At 43.0% G+C, this 23,856-nt stretch overlaps 1 protein-coding gene across 3 annotated transcripts in view; it reads right to left on the bottom strand.

Annotated features, from left to right (window-relative positions):
- LOC112219757 (CAP-Gly domain-containing linker protein 1) overlaps positions 1-16,652 on the bottom strand; it is a 36,117-nt gene extending 19,465 nt beyond the window's left edge. The window contains exons 1-14 of one of the 3 annotated variants that reach the window (XM_042302141.1): positions 16,528-16,652; positions 13,892-14,111; positions 13,317-13,804; positions 13,067-13,191; positions 12,607-12,808; positions 12,288-12,473; positions 12,035-12,138; positions 11,730-11,790; positions 6,274-6,378; positions 5,633-5,794; positions 5,286-5,381; positions 4,989-5,046; positions 4,727-4,824; positions 4,099-4,173 (exon numbers count right to left, since the gene is read on the bottom strand). In XM_042302141.1, the coding sequence (XP_042158075.1) occupies positions 4,099-4,173; positions 4,727-4,824; positions 4,989-5,046; positions 5,286-5,381; positions 5,633-5,794; positions 6,274-6,378; positions 11,730-11,790; positions 12,035-12,138; positions 12,288-12,473; positions 12,607-12,808; positions 13,067-13,191; positions 13,317-13,804; positions 13,892-13,979 (1,848 nt within the window). In that variant the 5' untranslated portion in view covers positions 13,980-14,111; positions 16,528-16,652. Of the gene's footprint in view, positions 1-4,098; positions 4,174-4,726; positions 4,825-4,988; positions 5,047-5,285; positions 5,382-5,632; positions 5,795-6,273; positions 6,379-11,729; positions 11,791-12,034; positions 12,139-12,275; positions 12,474-12,606; positions 12,809-13,066; positions 13,192-13,316; positions 13,805-13,891; positions 14,112-16,527 lie in introns of all 3 variants that reach the window. The other 2 variants (XM_042302140.1, XM_042302143.1) reach the window with 2 other exon arrangements.
- Between the last annotated feature and the right edge of the window lie 7,204 nt (positions 16,653-23,856).

Here is a 23,856-nt window from a genome sequence, read left to right as displayed (position 1 = left end):
ACCCCCACCGAACAAAACTATGGACAAATTGAGAAAGAGTGCCTCAGCATCGTCTTCTCCTGCCAGCGATTCCATCACTACTTATATGGGCGAGACCTGGTCATCGCTGAAACTGACCACAAACCACTCATTGCCATATTCAGTAAACCTCTCCTCAACGCGCCCAAGAGGCTTCAAAGCATGCTCCTGCAAAACTACAGCCTGAAGGTCATTTACAAGCCAGGACCAGAGATGTACATCAGCGACACACTGAGCAGGGCAACAACACAATGTACAGGCAGAGGCACTGTCTATCAGCGGCAGGCCATCTGTTCGCTACAGCAGGAACAACAAGATGTTCAACAGATCAATCAGGCAGACTACTTAAACGTCACAGATCACCGCCTAGTCCAGATAAGGCAACACACTGACAAGGACGAACACCTACAGTCACTGAAGTCCATGGCTCTCGCAGGTTGGCCATACCTGAAAGAGGAGAGACCTTTCACAGTGAGAGAATACTGGACCTTTCGAGATGAGATCAGCGTGCAAAATGGCGTCTTGTTCAGAGGTCAGAAGGTCATTATTCCCAAATCTCTACGTCCAGAGATGCTTACCCGCATACACTCCAGTCACGTTGGAGGTGATGCATGCTACCGCCAGGCTCGTGAAACATTATACTGGCCAAACATGCAAGCAGAAAATAAAGACTTTATCAGCAACTGTACCACATGCAACGAGTACGCTCATGAACAGCAAAAGGAAACCATGATGTCACACGAACTGCCCACAAGGGCCTGGCAAATCGTCAGCATGGACTTATTCAGCCACAGACAAAAGGACTATGTTCTCATCGTTGATCACTACTCTGACTTTTGGGAAATTGAACTGCTCCCTGACTTGTCTGCAGAGACGGTCATAAAGCGCTGCAAGGCGCAGTTTGCAAGGCAAGGTCAGCCTGACAAGGTAATCACGGACAATGGCCCACAATTCACTGCACAGTTCAAGCGTTTCGCCTCAGAATGGGAGTTTGACCACGTGACCTCCTCTCCAAGACACCCAAAAGCAAATGGCAAGGCAGAATCAGCTGTCAAGATTGCAAAAAACCTGTTAAGCAGGGCCTTGCGCGACAGCAACGACCCATGGAAAGCGATCTTACAGTGGAGGAACACACCCACCGAAAACATGGACAGCAGCCCAGCACAATGCCTTCTGTCCAGACGTCTGAAGACTACCATCCCCGTAACTAACAAGCTACTTGAGCCCTGCGTCATGGTTGGCGTCACGGACAAACTGCGTCACAGAAAGCAGCTCGCTAAGTGCTTCTATGACCGGACTGCTCGGGACCTACCAGAGCTGGATGAAACGATAAGGATGAAACCGCTGCCGGGAGACCACACAGGACTTTGGAGGCTGGGCACATGCCTGCAGAGAGTTGCACCACGTTCTTACCTGGTGGATGTTGGTGGCTCCCTCTATCGTCGCAATCGGGTGGATCTGCGTGTAGCAGAGCAGACAAACCAGAACACGCCATACACTCACCTAGATGAGCTGGATCACAGTCCAGGCCTAAGGGTAAGGGGCGAGGAATTGAGACATGGGCCAACTGAAGGTGAGGCTTCTACCTCACCAAGCTCTCCAGCCCGTGCCCCTAATCCTACCCTTGTCAGAGCCAATACTTACTCACGGGTGGGTCGGCTGTGCAAGCCACCGGACAGGCTTACTCTGTAAGCAAGGGACTGTTAACTTGCCCTCGGTTAATTAAAATCTATATTTTTTCTTAAATAATTACATTTAAATTAAAAAAGGAAGATGACAACTGAAGTAAAAAAGAAAATGTAATGCTTTTTCTATTGTTATGACCTGACTGTTAAGAACTTAATGTTGTGCCTTTATGTTTGCACTTTCTATTGAAAAGGATGATGTTCCGGAGTCTAGTTGATAGGTAATCGACTAGCCGGACTGTTCCCCGGGACTCCAGTTGTAGGGATTTGTACAATGCAAAAACAAGGCTATTGAACCTGACATTGGTGTCTGTCTTTATTCCTTTATCTAACATATCATACTGAAACATACGCTGGTGGCTTTGATTGACGAGTGCTTTTACGTGAGTTTCCAGAAAGTTTCCTAAAGTAGCATGTCTGGACTACATCTCTTTAGTAAGTATCAAATGCTGTCATGATTTAATATTGTAAAAGGCCTGTCTTCAGTAGACTACATTATTTCTCTCATTGCAGCGTCCTCTCTTTGAAGAATATATTCCAATGCTATCGAATGACCGCAGCAGCAGGGTTTGTGACGTTTTAGCAAAAATGTCGGGTAAAGTGGTATGAAACCCATAGGACTTCGTTTGAATGGTTTTGTGCATCGAAATAGGATCTGTATTAACTGTCTTTATATGCAGAAAATCCAACAGACAAGAACAAGGTAGGCTTATACTTTATTTTGACTCCGTTCATGTGTCAATACGAAAATGTGACAGATCCTCTCCAACCTGGCATTTCTTAATTGAATGATTAATATTTACCTTGAATAATTATACTGTAATACCATGATCATAAGGAAGTGTAATGACTTGTTTCAAATAGGTTTTATTAATAAGCATATCCATGTAAACAAGTGTACAAACAGAATTGATGACCTCCCCTTTTCTGAATAGTTATATCAGTGACGTGCACATTGGCCTGGCCAATTACCATAACCATAACCATAACCATAATTCCAAGACGTCACAGCCCCAAATCCTACATATGAGTGTGTACAAGTAATGTAATGTTCTGGTCAGCCATGCATGGTCAACACACACCCAAACTGACTCTGTGACTCACAATAACATGTGCATGATTACATCACAGCCTGCGGATGCAGAGGAGAGGGAGGGGAGGAGAGGCAGTAAGTGCATCGCAGCACTTAGAATAGCGTGTGTTAGAATAACATTGACTGTGAGTTTGAGTTTGAGAGAGAGTGTGTGTGCGCGTGCGCTTGTGTGTGTGTGCGTGGCTAAGCACCCTCCACAAAACTAAAACCACTCCACCAGCATCTCTATTCAAAGTGATTTTTAGAATATATTTATAATCTCATTACATTGTAGCAGATGCTCTTATCCAGAGTGACTTATATGCATATATTTTCATACTGGTACACCATGGGAATCAAACCCACAACCCTGGCATTGCAAGTCCCAAACTCTACCAACTGAGCTACGGAAGCACCTCATCTGAGCCCTCTTCAAGAAGGACCTGTTTAACTTCTCCTTTTAGCCTCTGCCCGCCTTGCTAGACATCCCACCCTGCCTGGGTAGTTGTATTGGTAGGGCAAACACTAAGTGTGAGCGATAGGAATTAGGGAGGGTTACTAAGGGTTCTTTACTAGATTAGGACAGTAGAACAGTAGGAATGGCTCAGTTCAGATCTAACTGGAAATTATACCCACAGTCACTCACACTCACAAAGCAATTCACTCCACAGATTAAGTGTGTGTGCCCCTCTAATCTGTTTCCCTACAGTCATCAGACTGACCATCTGGAGCATACAGACACAGCTTGCCTGGCTGGGTCACTATGTCCAGAGAGAAGGGGGGGGGGGAGCCAAAGGATGACAAAAAAAAGAAAGCTACATCGACAGAGAGAGAAAGAGGGGATGGATGAAGAGAGCAATGAGGAAGAGAGCGGTAAATACCAGAGATGTCCTGAAAGAGGGCAGTAAGAGAGCGATGGATCAATTGGAGAAAGAGAGTGAAACAGAGAGAGATGAATAATGAGTAAACAGAGAAAGAGAGAGAGCAACAGAGGGACAGAGGTAGATGGATGGAGAGAGGGAAGAGTCCAACAAAGTGACCAAGGTACTGAGAAAAAGATGTAAGAGAGAGAGAGAGAGAGAACAAGAGATGACCAGGAGTATTTTATGCATGACTGGGTCTATGTGGTGACCAGTACTCATACATCCATGCTGTAATACTCAAGTGAATATGAAGTACAAGACCCTTGGGCTATGCACGCACACACACACACACACACACACACAGCTTAGATAAGCATACGTATGACCACATTAAAGCCTGCTTTGCATCGGCGACATGACAAGCTGACTTTTCACCTGAGCCCTGCCCCCTTTTCCTCACCTGAGCCTCCAGCGATGTCTTCTCATTGGTCAGCTGCTCCACGGAGTGGGTGGTCCTCTCTGACGACTCAGCAGTCTGGGGGAGGGGACATGTTTAGTAAACATATCAAAATTATAGAATTTATTTTGATCGATAACTAACTTTTGATTAAAACTATCATTTCACATCTAAAATATTACTAAATCCACAAGAACGACTTTTCAAAAATGTTACGAAAATGGAATTAAATAATGTGTCGGTGTTAATTAATTAAGCATTTTGGTATGTTAACGTATTTAATTAAAACATTACAACAAAACAAAACAAACATTACATGAAAGAGACGCCCTGCTGCATTTTAAAGCCACACGGGTAAAAGTTAGTGACGTTCGTGTGCGTGTGTGTGTTAGTCATATATTCATGTTGACATCGTTAAGCTACAGCTTCAGCCTCAGAGATGTAGCTCGGGTTCAGCGAGCCTGGATGAAAGAACATACTGTGGCCTTTGCGTGTCGCAGCTGCTGTTTTCATGCATACGTCACGCTACAAACATTGCATACACACGTTTCTTTACCTGTTCACATACAGGCACACACACATTGGACAGAAACACCATCATCATTATACACTCGAAAACACACACACACACCTGCGTCAGTCTATCCTGAAGCTCTTTCTCTTTGCGTTGGTTCTCTTCTCTCTGTGCCTCCCTCTCTTTTCCCGCCTGCTCCACTCTCTTCTCCAGCTCTGAAACAAAAGCCGTAGAGATAGTTTCACTTTTCGTAATGAATCTTTACCAGCACCTCTCATAGGATTAAGCCTACTCCCAGATTAAGCCTACTCCCAGATTAAGCCTACTCCTTCATTCAACATAACTTTAAGTGGAAAGTTTCTATTGTATGTCTGTTTACCATGCATGGTTTGTGCCATCGTCTTGTTGTCTCTCTCTGCAGCGTCCAGTTTCTGTCTCTGAATGGTCAAACAAACAATCAACTTCACAACAAACTTCACTAGAGAGCAATAACATTCTTTCTCCATGAGCTACACAGGGAAGGATAATGACTCTCATCATCATGACTGTGTGTGTGTGTGTGTGTGTGTGTGTGTGTGTGTGTGTGTGTGTGTGTGTGTGTGTGTGTGTGTGTGTGTGTGTGTGTGTGTGTGTGTGTGTGTGTGTGTGTGTGTGTGTGTGTGTGCACGTGTCTCACCAGGCTGGTTAGCTGCTGTTCCAGGGAGATTTTGTCCTCCTCCACAGAGCGAAGCTGTTCCTGCCTGTTGTCCAGCTCCACACTAATTTCGCAGATCTGGAATGGGGAAGACAGATGGGAGACATTCTAATGTCAAAAGGGATTAAAAAAACAGAAAAAACAGAGGACTGTAAATGCAAAGACTATGAGTATGACCGGGCTGGAACAAATGCCTGCACAGACAGGCTGGAACCAAAGCCGGGCTGCAATCTAAAGCCAGGACAAACAGCAGGCCAAGACTGATGTCGCCCATCCCTGGGAGAGGGGTTAAGGGGATGTTTTTTAACCAGTAATATAAGACGTCCTACCTTCTTCTCCTGGGACTGGGACCTGGCCTTGAGGTCGCTGAGCTCCTCTGGTGACAGCGACACAGCGCCCTCTGTCTGCTGGGAGGACTGTAGTCTCAACTGCAGCTCCACTACCTCTCTCTCCAGCTCCATGATCCTAGACCGCTCAGACACTGTGGCCACCTGGGGAGGGAGGGAAGAGAGGAGGGAGAATGAAATTGGGGAATGAAGGGGGGAGAGAGTGGAGAGAGGGCCAGCCCTAGCCCCTCCAACTTCTTTGATGTAGGACTGGGCAATACAGACAAAAATACATATCAAAATGAATCCAAATCTAATTTATTTACGATATGAAAAACAGTATCAAGGCAATGTAAGAGTGTGCAGTTTAGACTCAGGCATTAGTGCAGCAGCATGAGAACAGCTTTTTGTTCCAGAGGGTTTGGGGCTTGCAGGAGAAACGTTGTGGAATGCTGTGGCCAGACGATTGTGGACATCGATATCGCAAAATAACTAGACAATATATCGCGCACAGCCATATCGCGATTAATGACTAATCCACACTACATATCGCCCAACCCTACAGTGTCCAGAACGTAAAATACCGTTAGATCCAGAAGTATTACCCGATGATGTCGGATATATGATGCCTATGATGGTATTACCCTAGTGTCCTCTAAGTCCCTCTGCAGTTTGTCAGCTTTGGTCTTTTCAAACAGAAGGCTCTGCTCAAGCTCCTTAATGTGGGCATGCTCCAGTTTGGTCTGCGTCTGTTAGTCAGAGAGAGGAAGAGGAGAACACACCAACACCAGCATCACATGCCAGCTCCATGCCACACACAAGGATAGCAAACGATGATGTCATAGCAGAGACCAGAAAGTAGGAAGTGCATATGAGAGCCAAATGTTTTATTCCAGTGGGTTCTATTCTATTCCAATGATTCTATTAAGCCAAATCCTCAATGACCAGACCCATATAAAACAAGACATACAGGGAATACGGTGCCATTTGAGACCGCCTGTATCTTGTAAAAGGACTCTAACCCTCTAAAGTTCACCTCTATGAGACTGAGCCCCACCCTAACTACCTCTGTTCGGATCTTTGGTTGGTTGAGTCACAGAAGTACAGAGTTTTGCTAACTAGCCTCCATGGTGGCTCCACGAGTTACATGAAGATAATGTTCTAATCATTCTAAGCATTTGTCTGGCAACTATGGATCCATTGAGTTTGCCAAACTCTGTCCAGTGTATTTATGGATCTGCCTGGATCTATTTTAAGGACCGCTCCATCTGGTGGATTCGGTTCTCTTCCCTTTGGTTCCCAGTGCTCGAACACTTTCTTGACAAGGTTTTGCAATCAGTGACATCATCGCTTTATCCTTCTTTCTCTTCTGTAAGCGCCAGAGGGAGGTAGAGAGAGAGAGAGAGAGAGAGAGAGAGAGAGAGAGAGAGAGAGAGAGACAGATGAAGGCTTTGTGACATCACCCTCTTCATGAGCAAGGGGAAGAGAGGGTGCGGAGGCGAGAGACAAGATGAAAGGATGTGAAAAGTGAAAAGGCGTGCCAAGAAGAGATGCGAGAGCTCTTAATAAGAAGGTGATGGATGGGGGAAAAAAATGAAGTAAAAACAAGAATGTAAAAATCGAATCAAATTTGATTGGTTGTGTAGACATATTTTTTGCAGATGTTATCGCGGGTGCAGCGAAACGCTTTTGTTCCTAGCTCCAACAGTGCAGTGATACCAAACAATAAACCAAAATCAAAACAATTTAAAGAAAGGAATTAAATATTACAATGAGCAATATCAGCATAGCCGCGGGAAGTAAGGGTTATATATATATATATATATATATATATATATATATATATAACATATACACACACACTACATGACCAAAAGTATGTGGACGCCTGCTCGTGGAACATTCCAATTCGGCATTCCAATTCATCTCAAAGGTGTTCGATGGGGTTGAGGTCAGGGCTCTGTGCAGGCCTGTGAAGTTCTTCCACACTGATCTCAACAAACTATTTCTGTATGAACCTCGCTTTGTGCACGGGGGCATTTTCATGCTGAAATAGGAAAGGGCCTTCCCCAAACTGCTGCCACAAAGTTGGAAGCACAGAATCGTCTAGAATGTCATTGTATGCTGTAGCTTTAAGATTTCCCTTCACTGGAACTAAGGAGCCCGAACCATGAAAAACAGCCCCAGACCATTATTCCTCTTCCACCAAGCTTTACAGTTGGCACTACGCATTGGGGCAGGTAGCGTTCTCCTGGCATCCGCCAAACCCAGATTCGTCCGTCGGATTGTCAGATGGTGTAGAGTGATTCATCACTCCAGAGTCCAAATGCTGACATTGCTTCCAGAGGCAGTTTGAAACTCGGTAGTAAGTTTTGCAACCGATGACAGGCAATTTTTAAGCGCTTACGGCCATTCTGTGAGCTTGTGTGGCCTACCACTTCGCGTCTGAGACGTTGTTGCTCCTAGACGTTTCCACTTCACAATAACAGCACTTACAGTTGACCCCTGCAGCTCTAGCAGGGCAGAAATTTGACAAACTGACTTGTTGGAAAGGTGGCATCCAGGTTGAAAGTCACTGAGCTCTTCAGTAAGGCCATTCTACTGCCAATGTTTGTCTATGAAGATTACATGGCTGTGTGCTCGATTTTCTACACCTGTCAGCAACGGGTGTAGCTGAAATAGCCGAATTCACTAATTTGAAGGGGTGTCCACATACTTTTCTAAATAGCGTATATATACTATATATATATATATATATATATATATATACACACACACACACATCTTTTATTTTACAAAATTAGTGAACTGGGCCTTTATTACTCCTGTATGAGCGGACAGAAATAGTCGTCAGCAGCACGGGGAGAAAAGATTCTCTCAGCGGCCATGAATGTCAGAGTCCAGAATATAAATATAGATGTATATGATGGTGTGTATAGACATTATGGACAGTATATGAATAGAAAAGGTGTGTACAGCAGTAGTTATATAGGATGAGCCTTGACTAGAATACAGAATATACAGTGCTTTCAGAAAGTATTCACACCCCTCGACTTTTTCCACATTTTGTTGTGTTACAGCCTGAATTTAAAATTGATTGAATTGAGATTTTGTTTCACTGGCCTACACACAATACCCCATAATGTCAAAGTGGAATGATGTTTTTTCTTCTTTTTTTTTTTACAAATGAATACAAATTAAAAGATGAAATATCTCGAGTCAATAAGTATTCAACACCTTTGTTATGGCAAGCCTAAATCATTTCAGGAATACACATTTGCTTAACAAGTCACATAATAAGTTGCATAGACTCACTCTGTGTGCAATAATAATGTTTAACATGTTTTTTGAATGACTACCTCATCTCTGTACCCCACACATACAGATAATTGTAAGGTCTCTCAGTCGAGCAGTGAATTTCAAATACAGATTCAACCACAAAGACCTGGGAGGTTTTCCAATGCTTCGCATAGAAGGGCACCTGTTGGTAGATGAGTAAAAAAAAAAATCTGAGATTGAATATCCCTTTGAGCATGGTGAAGTTATTAATTACACTTTGGATGGTGTATCAATACAACCAGTCACTACAAAGATAAAGACTCAGTAGCCGGACCAACAACATTGTAGTTACTCCTCAATACTAACCTAATTGACAGAGTGAAAAGAAGCAAGCATATATGCATCCTTTTTGCAACAAGGCACTAAAATAATAAATACTGCACCAAATGTGGCAAGGCAATTCACTTTTTGTCTTGAATACAACGTGTTATGTTTGGGGAAAATCCAATACATCACAAAACAACACATTACTGAGTACCACTCTCCATATTGTCAAGCATTGTGGTGGCTGCCTCATGTTATCCGCATTCTTGGGGAGTTTTTCCAGATAAAAAGGAAGTGGAATAGAGCAAGCACAGGCAAAATCCGAGAGGAAAACCTGGTTGTCTACTTTCCACCAGACACTGGGAGATGAATTCACCTTTCAGTAGGACAATAACCTAAAACACAAGGCCAAATCTACACTGGAGTTGCTTACTGAGAAGACAGTGAATGTTCCTGAGTGGCAAAGTTACAGCTTTGAATTAAATCTGCTTGATAATCTATGGCAAGACCTGAAAATGGTTGTCTAGCAATGATCAACATCTAATTTGACAAAGCTTGAAGAATTTTGAAAAGCATAATGGGCAAATGTTGCACGATCCAGGTGTGGAAATCTCTTAAGAGACTTACCTAGAAAGACTCACAGCTGTAATCGCTGCCAAAGGTCATTCTAACGTATTGACCCAGGGGGTTGAATACTTATCTAATTAAGATATATTAGTGTTTTGTTTTTCATGATTTCTGTTCCAAATTTTAGAATGTGTCTTCCACTTCGACAGTACAGAGTATTTTGTGTAGATCGTTGACAGAAGAATTACAATTAAATCCCTTCAAATCCCACTTTGCAACAACAACATTGGCATAATAAGTGGGTAGGCATACGAAGTGGCATACAAAGTGGGTAAAACAGTATGTAAACAGTGACGAGTGTTGAATAACTATGTACACAGGGCAGCAGCAGGTGCAGGGTTGAGTACCAGGTGTCTAGTAACAGTGGCTGAAGTTCAGGGTATTGTACTGGGCGGAGGAAAGTGGCTGAAGAAATGATAATTGAGCAAATGAAATAGCAAAAGAAAAAAAATGAATGAACTCATGAATGAGTGAATTAATGAGAGCTGAGAAATGAGACATTAAAGACATTAAAATGAAAGACATTAAAGAAATATATGATCAGATGAATAATTGAATTTAATGAATGAATGAATGAATGAATGAATGAATGAATGAAACGAAAGAAAGATAGAATGTGTGGATAACTAAAAGAATATCATCAGGCCCACATTAATACTTTTATTAATGCAGCAGCAAAAGCCAATCAAAAGCAGAGTTTTGTGAGGACAAAGAACTCACCACCATGCCAACATATACACTGTAGTGGGTAGAGAATAAGGGTAAAAAAAAAAGCACATCCCCAAACTACTGGAGCTACTGAACCAGAACTTCGACAGAGTAGAGGAAATTTACCAAGTAGCTATATTGAGGAGAGACTATGAAAAAGATTTTCAGCTAACCAACCGGATGAGAACTTGAGCTAACCAATGAGAGATGACGAGAGAGCCCTGGTCAACTGGTGAAACTATATTTTATACTGATGGATTCTGGGTTCTGACTCCTAATCTTAGAGTAGTGTTAATTATCAGGTTTCCTATTGAAATATTGAGTGCTTATGGTCTTGAGAGGGTCTACACCAGAAGTGAATGGTTATCTGTAGGAGGAATGTATATGGTGGCAGCAACTAAGCTTGGAATGTACTGAGTGAAGGAAAGACGTTGGCAGGCACAGATAAGGGTGGAGAGCTGTGGATTAGTAAGGAAGGGGGTTGAGGTCAGGTCACATCAAGGGAGAAGGAACCATTTATTGCCCGTATCACTTAACTTCCTGCCTAGCAATAAAGATGTAACGTTTAGAGAGAAGGAGGAGACTCCACCCAAATTGGGCTATATATACTACCACTGGTGGAAATATGTCTTTGTCTTATGCAGCTGTATTGACCCAATGGGTGAATAAACTTGTTTTAAGCTTTACTAATCGTCCTTGCTGTTAATAGGTTAATTTATAACCTAACAATACACACCCAGCATTGTACTCTGAGTGTATAAAGGGTGTGGCATAGAACAAAACGTTGAGTCATGACAGTACAGATGAGGGAATGATGTATATGACGGACCAAATGAAGTAGCTGATATGAAGGAATTCTGCATCAGTGTTTCATTCGGGGTTGAAATATGTGGTGGAACAACAGTGTAACACCATCACATCAGCTCTACGTGGTATTTCACCATCTCAAATAACACTGTCTGTATTCTGTTAGCAGGGGTGTGTGTGTGTGTTTGTGTGTGTGTGTGTGTGTGTGTGTGTGTGTGTGTGTGTGTGTGTGTGTGTGTGTGTGTGTGTGTGTGTGTGTGTGTGTGTGTGTGTGTGTGTGTGTGTGTGTGTGTGTGTGTGTGTGTGTGTGTGTGTGTGTGAGAGAGAGAATCAGAGTACTGAGTCATTTGTTTACCTCTAGGTCACCTTTAGTGATGCAAGCTTCCTCCACAGTGAACTGCAGGTCTTCCACTTTCCTGTCAGACAGATAGAAAGAGTCATCCTCTTCTCCTCTCCTCCAACATCCCAGGCTCTATCCCATACCAGGCATCGAAAAACAGCAATGCTTTCAAAACAATGCACTTAAAAATACTAACTAACATAGAGAACAATATTGACATAACCAACCCATAAAACCCCTCCATCTACTACAATTCTCATTTACCCTCCCTCCCTCACACATGCATGCACGCATACACACACACCCCACCACCCACCCACCTCTTCTCTTCCTCCAGTTGGTTCAGCAGCTCCACCTTGTCTCTGTCTGCTGTTTCCACCAGTTCACGCAGTTGATCTAGCTTAGCCTCCATCTCCATAGCATACTAACACACACACGTGCCATATCAATGCATTGACATGGTTTGCTATAGGTCAACAACATAAAGCATGTGTGGGAGATGGATATTCCACGTGTATTGTATTTTTCTGTGTGTGTGTTGTCTGTGCTTTCTCCCCTCACCTGCCCCTGTACCTTCGTGAGCAGTGACAGTTCCTGCTGCACCTCCCCAGCATGGCTGGTTGCCTTGGCGACCTCCCCGCGTTCCATGTCCCTCTCGGCCAATAGCTGCTCGATGTGCTGCTGCTTCTCCTTCAGGGCTTCCTGTAGCGCTGTAGTGCCAGAGATCTTACGAGCATACCGCGACGAGGTCTCGGTCAGCTAGGGGGGGAAGAGATAGAAAGGACACATTCAGATAAGATGGACACAAGTGGAGAGAAGAGAGAGCAGGGAGAAGATAAAGAACGCTGTGTGTGCGTGTGTATTTTCAGTAGCGTGTTTGTGTGTGTCTTACCAGGCCAGTGCGGCTGGGTTTCCCACTGACAGAGGAGGTGACAGAGCTCAGGGAGCTCAAGGAGGAGGCGCTGGGACTCCTCTTCATGGTGGAGCGTCTCCGTGAGGAGTCCTTGGCTTTAGCCAGGGTGCTGGGGAAGCCGATACGACTCACCTTGTGGACCGGCGCAAACAGGCCGTACCGCGGCAGACACTGGAAATACCTGGAGACATTTGAAAGGGATATCAGAGGATGTCAAAAATCCAGAACACACCTGAAACATATGAGAAGGACATATTCTTAATACGTATCATTTTTAAGACTTTCTCAATATGGGTCAAACTTTAAAACCACTGAATTTCATGACACTTGACTATGTAGAGAAGGACATCTTTTTAATCGTTATCGTTGTTTTTAAAATACTTTTTCTACAGGTACAGCTTTAACCACTGATAATAAACCTGTGTGTCACATATCTAACCTGGATCCAGCCACGGCTCCATCATTCTTCCCAAGTGGTTCGTCCAGCTCCACTCCACACCACTCCCCCTTGGCAAACTCTGTCTCCCCCATGAACCTCACCGCCCCCGACTTATTACCCCCCACCTGGAGAGAGAGAGAGAGAATGACGGAGAGACAGATAGAGAGGGAGGTAGAAGAGAAGGAACAAGAGCTGTGAGCTGACACACACACGCGCACACAAACACACACACACACACACACAAACTCACCAGCACGCGGTCTCCCAGTCTCAATTCTCTTCTGGTCTTCTTGGCTGAGTCTGTCTCAGAGAGGTTGGACACTGACCCACTGCCCGTCATGGTTCTGCTCAGCGGTGTCTTGGTGCTGTTACCAGTGGTATTAGCAGCCCCAGCAGCAGCAGTGGTAGGGGAGTTTGCCCCTGTCTCGCCAGGGTTAGACTGCCCACAGTTGGCCTCCATCTCTGGCATAGCCGTCTTGGTCAGCTTGGAGGGGCGTGTGAATATTCCTCTGCCATCCTCGCACTGGAAGTACTGGACCCCTGCCACCGACCCGTCATTCTTTCCAATGGCCTCATCCAGGACGATGCCAGCCCACTGGCCTGGGGCAAACTGCGTTCCCCCCAGGAAGTGGACATATCCTGGCTTGTTGCCGTTGACCCACACCTTCTCCCCCACCTGGTAGTCCATTTCTCCATCCTGGGTGGGAGACTTCTCTGGAGGAACAGGCTTTGGAGCAGCTGGAAAAACAATCATCATCAGCAGTAGCAGCAACAACACACACACACACACACACACACACAATGAGCCCTGCGGCTGATTCTTACTAGAGGAAGGGGAGGTGCGTGTCGGTAATCCAGTTTGCCTGCTTATCTTGCTGGGAGGCTTGATTCCACTGGGTTTGCCTGTGCTCATGGTCCCTGCTTGCTCCTCAAGAGGCTATGGGCTACTGGAGCAGAAGCTGGGGCTGGCCTCTTGTCAGGATGGGGGGGCTAGGCCTTCCTGCCCCACCACCTACTTTGTTCTGCCCCACCTTGAGGCCGAGGCCTGAGAGACACAAGACACGGAATAGTTCTTAATAGATTTCATTTGTATTTCATTAAGTTCACAAAAATGACATGTAATTCATTATGAAGTAGTATAGGGTTAGGGAGAGAAGAGAAAGAGAGAAAGAGAAAGAGAGAAAGAAAGAAAGAGAGAAAGAAAGACAGAAAGAAAGAAAGAAAGAAAGAAAGAAAGAAAGAAAGAAAGAAAGAAAGAAAGAAAGAAAGAAAGAAAGACAGACAGACAGACAGACAGACAGACAGACAGACAGACAGACAGACAGACAGACAGACAGACAGACAGACAGACAGACAGACAGACAGACAGACAGACAGACAGACAGACAGACAGACAGACAGACAGACAGACAGACAGACAGACAGACAGACAGAGGGTGAGAGGTGAGAGAGAAAGAGAGAGAGAGAACAAGAGACAGAAAGAAAGAGGGTGAGAGCAAGAGAGGGGGAGAGGGGGTGAGAGAGAGAGAGAAAGAGAGAGAGAGAGTGAGAGGAAGAAAATGAGAGACCCCTTGCCTCTAGCCAGGAAGCAGCAAGTCAGTTTAGGGCCAAATACAAAGTTGACAGGAAGTCAAGACATTCCAAACCCACCCAGCAGCACTTCACACGTACAGTGTACACACACACAGGACACAGCATCCTTATAACTCCATTATAATTCAAGACTGGTGCTTGTTTCTGGACAGGCCTGACTAGTGACTAAGAGCTCCAGAATGACATGCCTAAATGGTCATAAAAAGAGCAGAGAAGAACAGCCATCCTCTATGTAGAGACACTCCCGCCCCATCCCTCATCCAGTCAGGGTGTAGCTGGGAAACATTGGCTACTTGTTCGTTGTCTTCCCTATGGGCGGGGACACACGATAGGAATGGTGTGAATTTTTGGACGCAGTTCAACACGAGTTCGACCATCGTCACATCCAGTGGTGTAGAGGTTTTAGAAAAATGGAGGGTAAACTGATCGTTGTTCGCGATTAACAAAGTAAACCTTGTACTTTCTAGGCCCTTTTCCGCAAAAGGTGGATAAACCCTTGCCAAAGTTTTTAAAAAAGGTGCATCAACTTTTATTTTCAAGTTATCCATCCATCTTCTAATGAACAGCACTCATTTGGTGCCAGAACACTCATCACACATCAGCTATGACTGTGGCGGGTGTGTGACTGTGTGTGAAGAGGGTGTGAAAGGAGTGACGGTGCACTTAATGGGGCCACATTATTCATTAATTATTACCCAGCCAGTATTACATGGCCATGGATGGTAGAATAAGGGAACAGCGGGAGACTCTAGGGACAGAATTGCCATGGATACTTTTTGAATATTATCACAAAGTCTAGGTCTACCGGGTCTTTTGAACTGGCCCAATCAATTCAATTAATTTCTAAATTCAAGTGCTAATATCAAAATGCAGGTCGAACAACAAGGCCAGTCTGGTCTGGAGCCAGCCAGGTAAAAAAGAAGGCCTTTGCCAGATGCGTGGTGACGTACCCAGGGACGCTCCTCCCCCTCGGGGTGTCAGACCACAACAATGTGAGCATGATGCTGTCTCTGGCTGCTATTAACTCTCTGTAAAAACGACTCTTTCCAGATCGTAATAAACGTATTATAACACATTAATATAGAAACGATGCCAAGTTAACTGTTGCTTTTAAGCGAATCTTGCTGATGACCATAAATAGTATAGGTGTCTAAATCAAATAGATAGACCGGTTCAAGTAATGACTGAGGATTAAGGAATGGTTGCTATTATTGCTCGTCAAATATCTAGCTAGCTGACTAAAGCATCCTTTACAGGACAGCTTTACTGAGGATAAATGCAGCTTGCCTTTGCTGAGCTCACCTTTACACGAGTCAGTCTCTCCAAGTAGGTGAATTTCTCTCCACATCCCTGGCTTCCATAATACGATTAGTAAACCAGTCTTCATGGCTGGAAGCTATCAAGCTATATGGCTCTTGACTGATATAGCAGAAGGGATACTTCTAATAGTTTTCTATTAGCTGGTTAGTTGCTGCTGGCTAACCAGCTGGTTAGAACAGGGGAGTAATGACAGATCCTGGTCTGAATGTGAAGCTTGCTTGTCTAGCTGAGCTCTGGCAAAATCAATTAAACTGACTCGCAGCAACTTGAACAGTTTAGCTTTATTGAAAGGACGTGATATGTTCTCATCCACGTATGTATTGTATTAGAGAATAAGAACGTAATTTGAGATAATAACCAGCTAGCTACCTAACCCGCTACGCATTTCTGCTTTGGACCAGTGGGTGTAATTCCCGATGCCTTCCTTCCCTGCTGTCCCTCCCTGTCGGAATTTCAGATAGTGACTAGCTATCTAGGTAGCTTTCCCTTGCATAAAAAGAAAAACAAATGGGGATATGAGTGGTATATATAAAACAAATATTGCTTACCTGAAGTGTAGTCGATAAATCACTGTTTTGATCGAAGCGATTAAAATAACTGCAACAGTACGCCCGTTAATTCCCAAACCCTGCCCAGCACACTGATGTATAATAAGAACGGCCTAGCATTGTGAACATAGCGGCATTAAGGCCAGGTGATCACAGGGCTAATTTCCAAAATAAAAGTTCCCCTGAAAATGGTTTTACTTATTAACTGCATTTAAAATCACAAACAATATTGTTGGAACGCCCACTCCAGTAGAAATGCACTTTTTCGAGTAGAAAGACGATGGCCAGGTTTACTCATGTTGCCCAATGATTTAAGTAAATAAGTCATTGTTTTAGTCAAAGTAAACCTATGATATATTTGGGCTTTTAGTGATATATCCAAACTGCCTACTTCCTGCAAATCCGTGTGAATGCAGTGTCTTTTCCTATGATATGAAATACACATTCTTTTCAGTTTACCTTTTGTTTTAGGGCTGGGTTTTATTTTAATGTTACCACCCACAAGGATGGAATTATTTATTAATCAGAAATAGCTGCAAAGTTATTCATATTTCTGATCCAAACAGCCTTGTTGTTACGTCCGTTGTTGGAATGAGACCAAGGCGCAGCTTGGTACATCTTTCTTTCTTTCTTTCTTTCTTTCTTTATTTATTTATATGAACACCAACAAAAAAAACACACACACACAAAAAAAAGACAAATTAACGTAATGTTCTGCAGGCTAAATAGTAACTGTACAAAATCAAGATCCCACAAACTCAGGTGGAAAACAGGCTCCCTAAGTATGATCCCCATTCAGAGACAATGATAGACAGCTGCCTCTGATTGGGAACCATACCCGGCCAACAAAGAAATAGGACACATAGATTTGCCCACCCAAATCACACCCTGACCTAACCAAATAGAGAATAAAAAAGGCTCTCTAAGGTCAGGGCGTGACACTTGTGTCCACTTGTCTGCCTGAGCCATGGAGCAAATAAAAATGGGGGGGGTGCAAAGTTTTACACCTCCACTTTTCTTTACCAGAAAATTATCATAATACATAGGATAATTTGTCAATTTTCACTTATTTTTGAGCTAGTCTGTATTAAAATGTATATATACAGTGCATTCACTTTTTCCACATTTTGTTATGTTACAGCCTTATTCTAAAATTGATTAAATTGTTTATTTCATCAATCTACATGCAATATCAAATAATGACAAATCAAAAACAGGTTTTACAGAAATTACAGCTTCAAGTCTTCTTGGGTATGACGCTACAAGCTTGGTACACCTGTATTTGGGGAGATTCTCCCATTCTTCTCTGCAGATCCGCTCAAGCTCTGTCAGGTTGGATGGGGAGCATTGCTGCACAGCTATTTTCAGGTCTCTCCAGATATGTTTGATCGGGTTCAAGGCTGGAACACTCAAGGACATTTAGAAACTTGTCCCGAATCCACTCCTGCTTTGTCTTGGCTGTGTGCTTAGGGTCATTGTCCTGTTGGAAGGTGAACCTTCACCCCAGTCTGAGGTCCTGAGCACTCTGGAGCAGGTTTTCATCGAGGAACTCTCTGTACTTTTCTCCGTTAATCTTTTCCTTGATCCTGACTAGTCTCCTAGTCCCTGCTGCTGAAAAACATCCCCACAGCATGATGTTGCCACCACCATGCTTCACCGTAGGGATGGTGCCAGGTTTCCTCCAGACATTTCCTCCAGACATAAAATGTGCCGTTTTTGTCACACAACACAATACCACAGATGTCTCAAATTTTGAGGGAGCGTGCAATTGGCATGCTGATTGCAGGAACATCCACCAGAGCTGTTGCCAGAGAATTTAATGTTAATTTCTCTACCATAAGCCGAGTACGTCCAACCGGCCTCACAACCGCAGACCGTGACCCTGGGTAACCACGCCGGCCCAGAACCTCCACCTCCGGCTTCTTCACCTGCGGGATTATCTGAGGAGGTTAATTTCTGTCTGTAATAAAGCCCTTTTGTGGGGAAAAAGCCATTCTGATTTGCTGGGCCTGGCTCCCCAGTGGGTGGCTGCGCCATTGCCCAGTCATGTCCATAGATTAGGGCCAAAGGAATTTATATGAACTGATTGATTTTCTTATATGAACTTTCACTCAGTAAAATCCTTGAAATTGTTGCATATTGCGTTTATATTCTTGTTCAGTATATACATTACCAGTCAAAAGTTTGGGCACACCTACTCATTCAAGGGATTTTCTTTCTTTTTGCTACTCTACATTGTAGAATAATAGTGAAGACATCACAACTTTGAAATAACACATATGGAATTATGTAGTAATCAAAAAAGTGGTAAACAAATCTAAATATATTTTAGATTCTTCGAAGTAGCCACCCTTTGCCTTGATGACAGCTTTGCACACTTCTTGGCAATCTCTCAACCAGCTTCATGAGGAATGCTTTTCCAACCGTCTTGAAGAAGTTCCCACATATGCTGAGCACATGTTGGCTGGTTAGTTTGCTTTGGGTCATTGTCCTGTTGAAAAACAAATGATAGTCCCACTAAGCACAACCAGATTGTCACGCTCGCTATCCTCAAACTCCCTGTCATAAATCAACCAAGGCGTAGCGGGCATGTAGTTCCACATCTTTTAATGAAAGTGAAACCGAAATAACCCAAAAAACAAACAGGTAAACAGCAAAGACCGTGACGCAACCGAGGTGCACACAAACACAAAAGGAAAAAATAATTACCCACAAAACACAGGTGGGAAAAGGCTACCTAAGTATGGTTCTCAATCAGATACAACGATTGACAGCTGCTTCTGATTGGGAACCATGCCAGGCCAAACACCTAGAAATAGAAAACATAGAAAAAACACATAGAATGCCCACCCCAACTCACGCCCTGACCAAACCAAAATAGAGACATAAAAAAGGAACTACGGTCAGGACGTGACACAGATGGGATGGCGTATCGCTGTAGAATGCTGTGGTAGCCATGCAGGTTAAGTGTGCCTTGAATTCTAAATAAATCATAGACAGTGTCACCAGCAAAGCACCTTCACGCCATCACACCTCCTCCTCCATGCTTTACTGTGGGAACCACACATGCGGTGATCATCCGTTCACCTACTCTGCGTCTCACAAAGACACGCCGGTTGGAACCATAAGTCTCAAATTTGGATTCATCAAACCAAACGACAGATTTCCACAGGTCTAATGTCCATTGCTCATATTTCTTGGCCAAGCAAGTCTCTTCTTCTCATTGGTGTCCTTTAGAGGTGGTTTCTAACTAGCAATTCGAAGGCCTGATTCACGCAGTCTCCTCTCAACAATTGATGTTGAGATGTGTCTGTTACTTGAACACCGTGAAGCATTTATTTGGGCTGCAGTCTGAGGTGCAGTTAATTGTCGATTTCTGAGGCTGGTAACACTAATGAACTTATTGTCTGCAAGGTTCTTCCTTTCCTGTAGCGGTCCTCATGAGAGCTAGTTTCATCATGGCTCTTGATGGTTTTTGCGACTTCACTTGAAGAAACGTTCAAAGTTTTTTAGATTTTCCGTATTGACTGACCTTCATGTCTTAAAGTAATGGTGGACTGTCGTTTCTCTTAGCTTATTTGAGCTGTTCTTGCCCTAATATGGACTTGTTTTTTTACCAGATAGGGCTATCTTCTGTGTACCCCTCCTACCTTGTCACAACTGATTGGCTCAAATGCATTAAGAAGGAAAGAAATTCCACAAATACATTTTTAACAAGGAACACCTGTTATTTGAAATGGATTCTAGGTGACTACCTCCTGAAGCTGGTTGAGAGAATGCCAAGAGTCTGCGAAGCTGTCATCAAGGCAAAGGGTGGCTACTTTGAAGAATGTAAAATATGACATTTATTTTGATTTGTTTACCACTTTTTTGATTACTACATGATTCCATGTGTTATTTCAAAGTGTTGATGTCTTCACTATTATACCTACAATGTAGAAAATAGTAAAAATAAAGAAAATCGCTTGGATGAGTAGGTGTGTCCAAACTTTTGACTGGTATTGTATATATATGACCACTTTAGAAATGGTATAATTGCATGATATGATAGCCTTTTGCAAACTTGTTGCCCCAATATGAATGTTTTTTTTACCACAAGGTTTTTCTTCACTATAAGCTCCATTGCTTTGATTGGTATATTGTTAGCTAGAAACCACAAGAAAAGGCACCTGTGACAGAAAATTCAAGAAACTTATAAAGTTGAAGTCGGAAGTTACCATACACTTAGGTTGGAGTCATTAAAACTCGTTTTTCAACCACTCCACAAATTAATTGTTAACAAATTATAGTTTTGTCTAGTTTTGTCTAATTGTTTACAGACAAATTATTTCACTTATGAGTCACGTATCACAATTCTAGTGGGTCAGAAGTTTACATACACTAAATTGACTGTGCCTTTAAACAGCTTGGAAAATTCCAGAAAATTATGTCATGGCTTTAGAAGCTTCTGATCAGCTAATTAACATAATTTGAGTGAATTGGAGGTGTACCTGTGGATGTATTTCAAGGCATACCTTCAAACTCAGTGCCTCTTTGATTGACATAATTGGAAAAACAAAAGAAATCAGCCAATACCTCAGAACACAAATTGTAGACCTCCACAAGTCTGGTTCATCCATGGGAGCAATTTCCAAATGCCTGAAGGTACCACATTCATCTGTACAAACAATAGTACGCAAGTATAAACACCATGGGACCACGCAGCCGTCATACTGGTAGGAAGGAGACACGTTCTGTCTCCTAGGGATGAACGTACTTTGTTGCGAAAAGTGCAAATCAATCCCAGGACAACAGGACCTTGTGAAGATTCTGGAGGAAACAGGTACAAAAGTATCTATATCCACAGTAGAATTAGTCCTATATAGACTTAAACTAAAAGGCCGCACAGCAAGGAAGAAGCCACTGCTCCAAAACCGCCATAAAAAGCAAACTACGGTTTGCAACTGCACATGGGGACAAAGATCGTACTTTTTGGAGATATGTCCTGTGGTCTGATGAAACAAAAATAGAACTGTTTGGCCATAATGTCCATTGTTATGTTTGGAAGAAAAAGGGGGAGGCCTGCAAGCTGAAGAACACCATCCCAACCGTGAAGCACGTGGGTGGCAGCATCATGTTGATGGGGTGCTTTGCTGCAGGAGGGACTGGTGCACTCCACAACATAGATGGCATCATGAGGGAGGAAACTTATGTGGATATATTGAAGCAACATCTCCAGACATCAGTCAGGAAGTTAAAACTTGGTCACAAATGGGTCTTCCAAATGGACCATGACACCAATTATACTTCCAAAGTTCTGGCAAAATTGCCTAAGGACAACAAAGTCAAGGTATGTGCAAGCAAGGAGGCCTACAAACCTGACTCAGTGACACCAGCTCTGTCAGGAGGAATGGGCCAAAATTCACCCAACTTTTTGTGGGAGCTTGTGGAAGGCTACCCAAAACGTTTGACCCAAGTTAAACAATTTAAAGGCAATGTTACCAAATACTAATTGAGTGTATGTAAACTTCTGACCCACTGGGAATGTGATGAAAGAAATAAAAGCTGAAATAAATCATTCTCTCTACTATTATTCTGACATTTCACATTCTTAAAATAAAGTGGTGATCCTAACTGGCTAAAGACAAGGACTTTTAACTAGGATTAAATGTCAGTAATTGTGAAAAACTGAGTTTAAATGTATTTGGCTAAGGTGTATGTAAACTTCTGACTTTAACTGTGGATTAAAGAGTAGAGTAGGAAACCGCTGTATAGGGCTGTAATGTAGGCCTATATTGAATATGTCAATTTTCATCAGCGGTGACAGTAGATTTCTGCCGAAAAAAGTATCTCATGCGGCCACTCTCTATGGTATGACACTGGAACTTATTAGTAAAGGGTCAGAGGTTTCTGAAATGCCCCCTTTTATGGTGACAACTTTTTTGGTTTAAATAATACAGTAGAAATTATATGTGTAGAGTTATAATAATAAATCGATTTCGAGGGTGCAACAGTTCAAAACCTCAGGAGTCAATAGCCATGCATTTCATAGCCATGCATTCAGAGGTTGAAACACGAGGTCTGGGAAAAAGAGACACGCAGAGAGAGAGACACACAGAGAGAGAGAGCGGGGGTCAAAACAGCATGTCCGGGACAAGTTGGCACATCTGTGAGTCAGGTCAGGGGTTCACAGCTGCAGGTAGAACACAATCATTCCTACTTTGCAGTGCCTTTTGGACCTCATAACTTCAGAGAAAGGACATTTGACTTTCAGAAAAACATATTGGTCAAAGTCAGGCACTTAAATCCATTTTAGGTGCATAATCCCATACAGTTATTAGATAATACTAACAGGTTGGAACCAAACAGGGTGAAAATGTGGAGCCTAAATTAGCCATAGCTTAGTGGGTGATTGAGATTCAACTAGAAAAATTGTACACACCTAAGAGGATTTTAACTTAAATATGAAATGGATTTTATACATATATATTTTTTCATTATTCTATTTTTACTTACCGAGACTATGACCTCAATACTAGGCGGTGTCAGAGAAAGGCCCCAAGACAGCTTCTACCCCCAAGCCATAAATAGTTGGTTAACACAAACTTGTTTTACTCATCACACACGCTGCTGCTACTGTCTACTATCTGTCACTTTATTCCTAGCTATATGTACATATCTACCTCAATTACCTCATACCCCCGCACATCCACTCGGCACTGGTACCCCTTTTGTATAGCCAAGTTATCATTCATTACTCATTGTGTTTTTTATTATTGCGTGTTTTACTTTTCTAATATTGCTCTATTTTCTTTCTCTCTGCATTGTTGGGAAGGGCCCATTAGTAAGCATTTCACGGTTAGTCCACACCTGTTGTTTACAAAGCATGTAACAAATACAATTTGATTTGCTAGCTGCTCATTGTGTTCCAAGTAAACGGAATACTTTTATTTTGAAACGTTTTTAGACCTGTTAATGCCGCTTAATGCCGCTAAGACGCTGATTTCACAGCGCTACCCTGCCCAGCTAGTTTTCTCGAGCAGCCGGCCCTTCCCAGCGCCAGACTGTGACGTCACCTGCGAAGCATCCTCTCTTTCTCTCGTCTGTCTGAACGTTCTCCATCCACCCACCAACTGCAGTATAGGCATAACTAAACATTGTTGTTTCCACTTCTGTTGAGAAGTCTGTTTTTACTGTCAGTTGCTGGTTTCAAAGAGTACAAAAAATGTCAAAAACCATTAACCTTTTAGCAATTTAACCTCCACAGAAACCATCTTAATATGCATTACCATTTCTACCGATAGTGGAAGAACTGCTCTCTAAAACTTTTATCAAATATAATTTATTTTT

This window comes from Oncorhynchus tshawytscha, linkage group LG20 (assembly GCF_018296145.1).
Source record: "Oncorhynchus tshawytscha isolate Ot180627B linkage group LG20, Otsh_v2.0, whole genome shotgun sequence".
Lineage (NCBI taxonomy): Eukaryota > Metazoa > Chordata > Actinopteri > Salmoniformes > Salmonidae > Oncorhynchus > Oncorhynchus tshawytscha.
The sequence above is the reverse complement of the archived record's forward strand: the minus strand, read 5'-3'. Positions and strand labels throughout refer to the sequence as shown.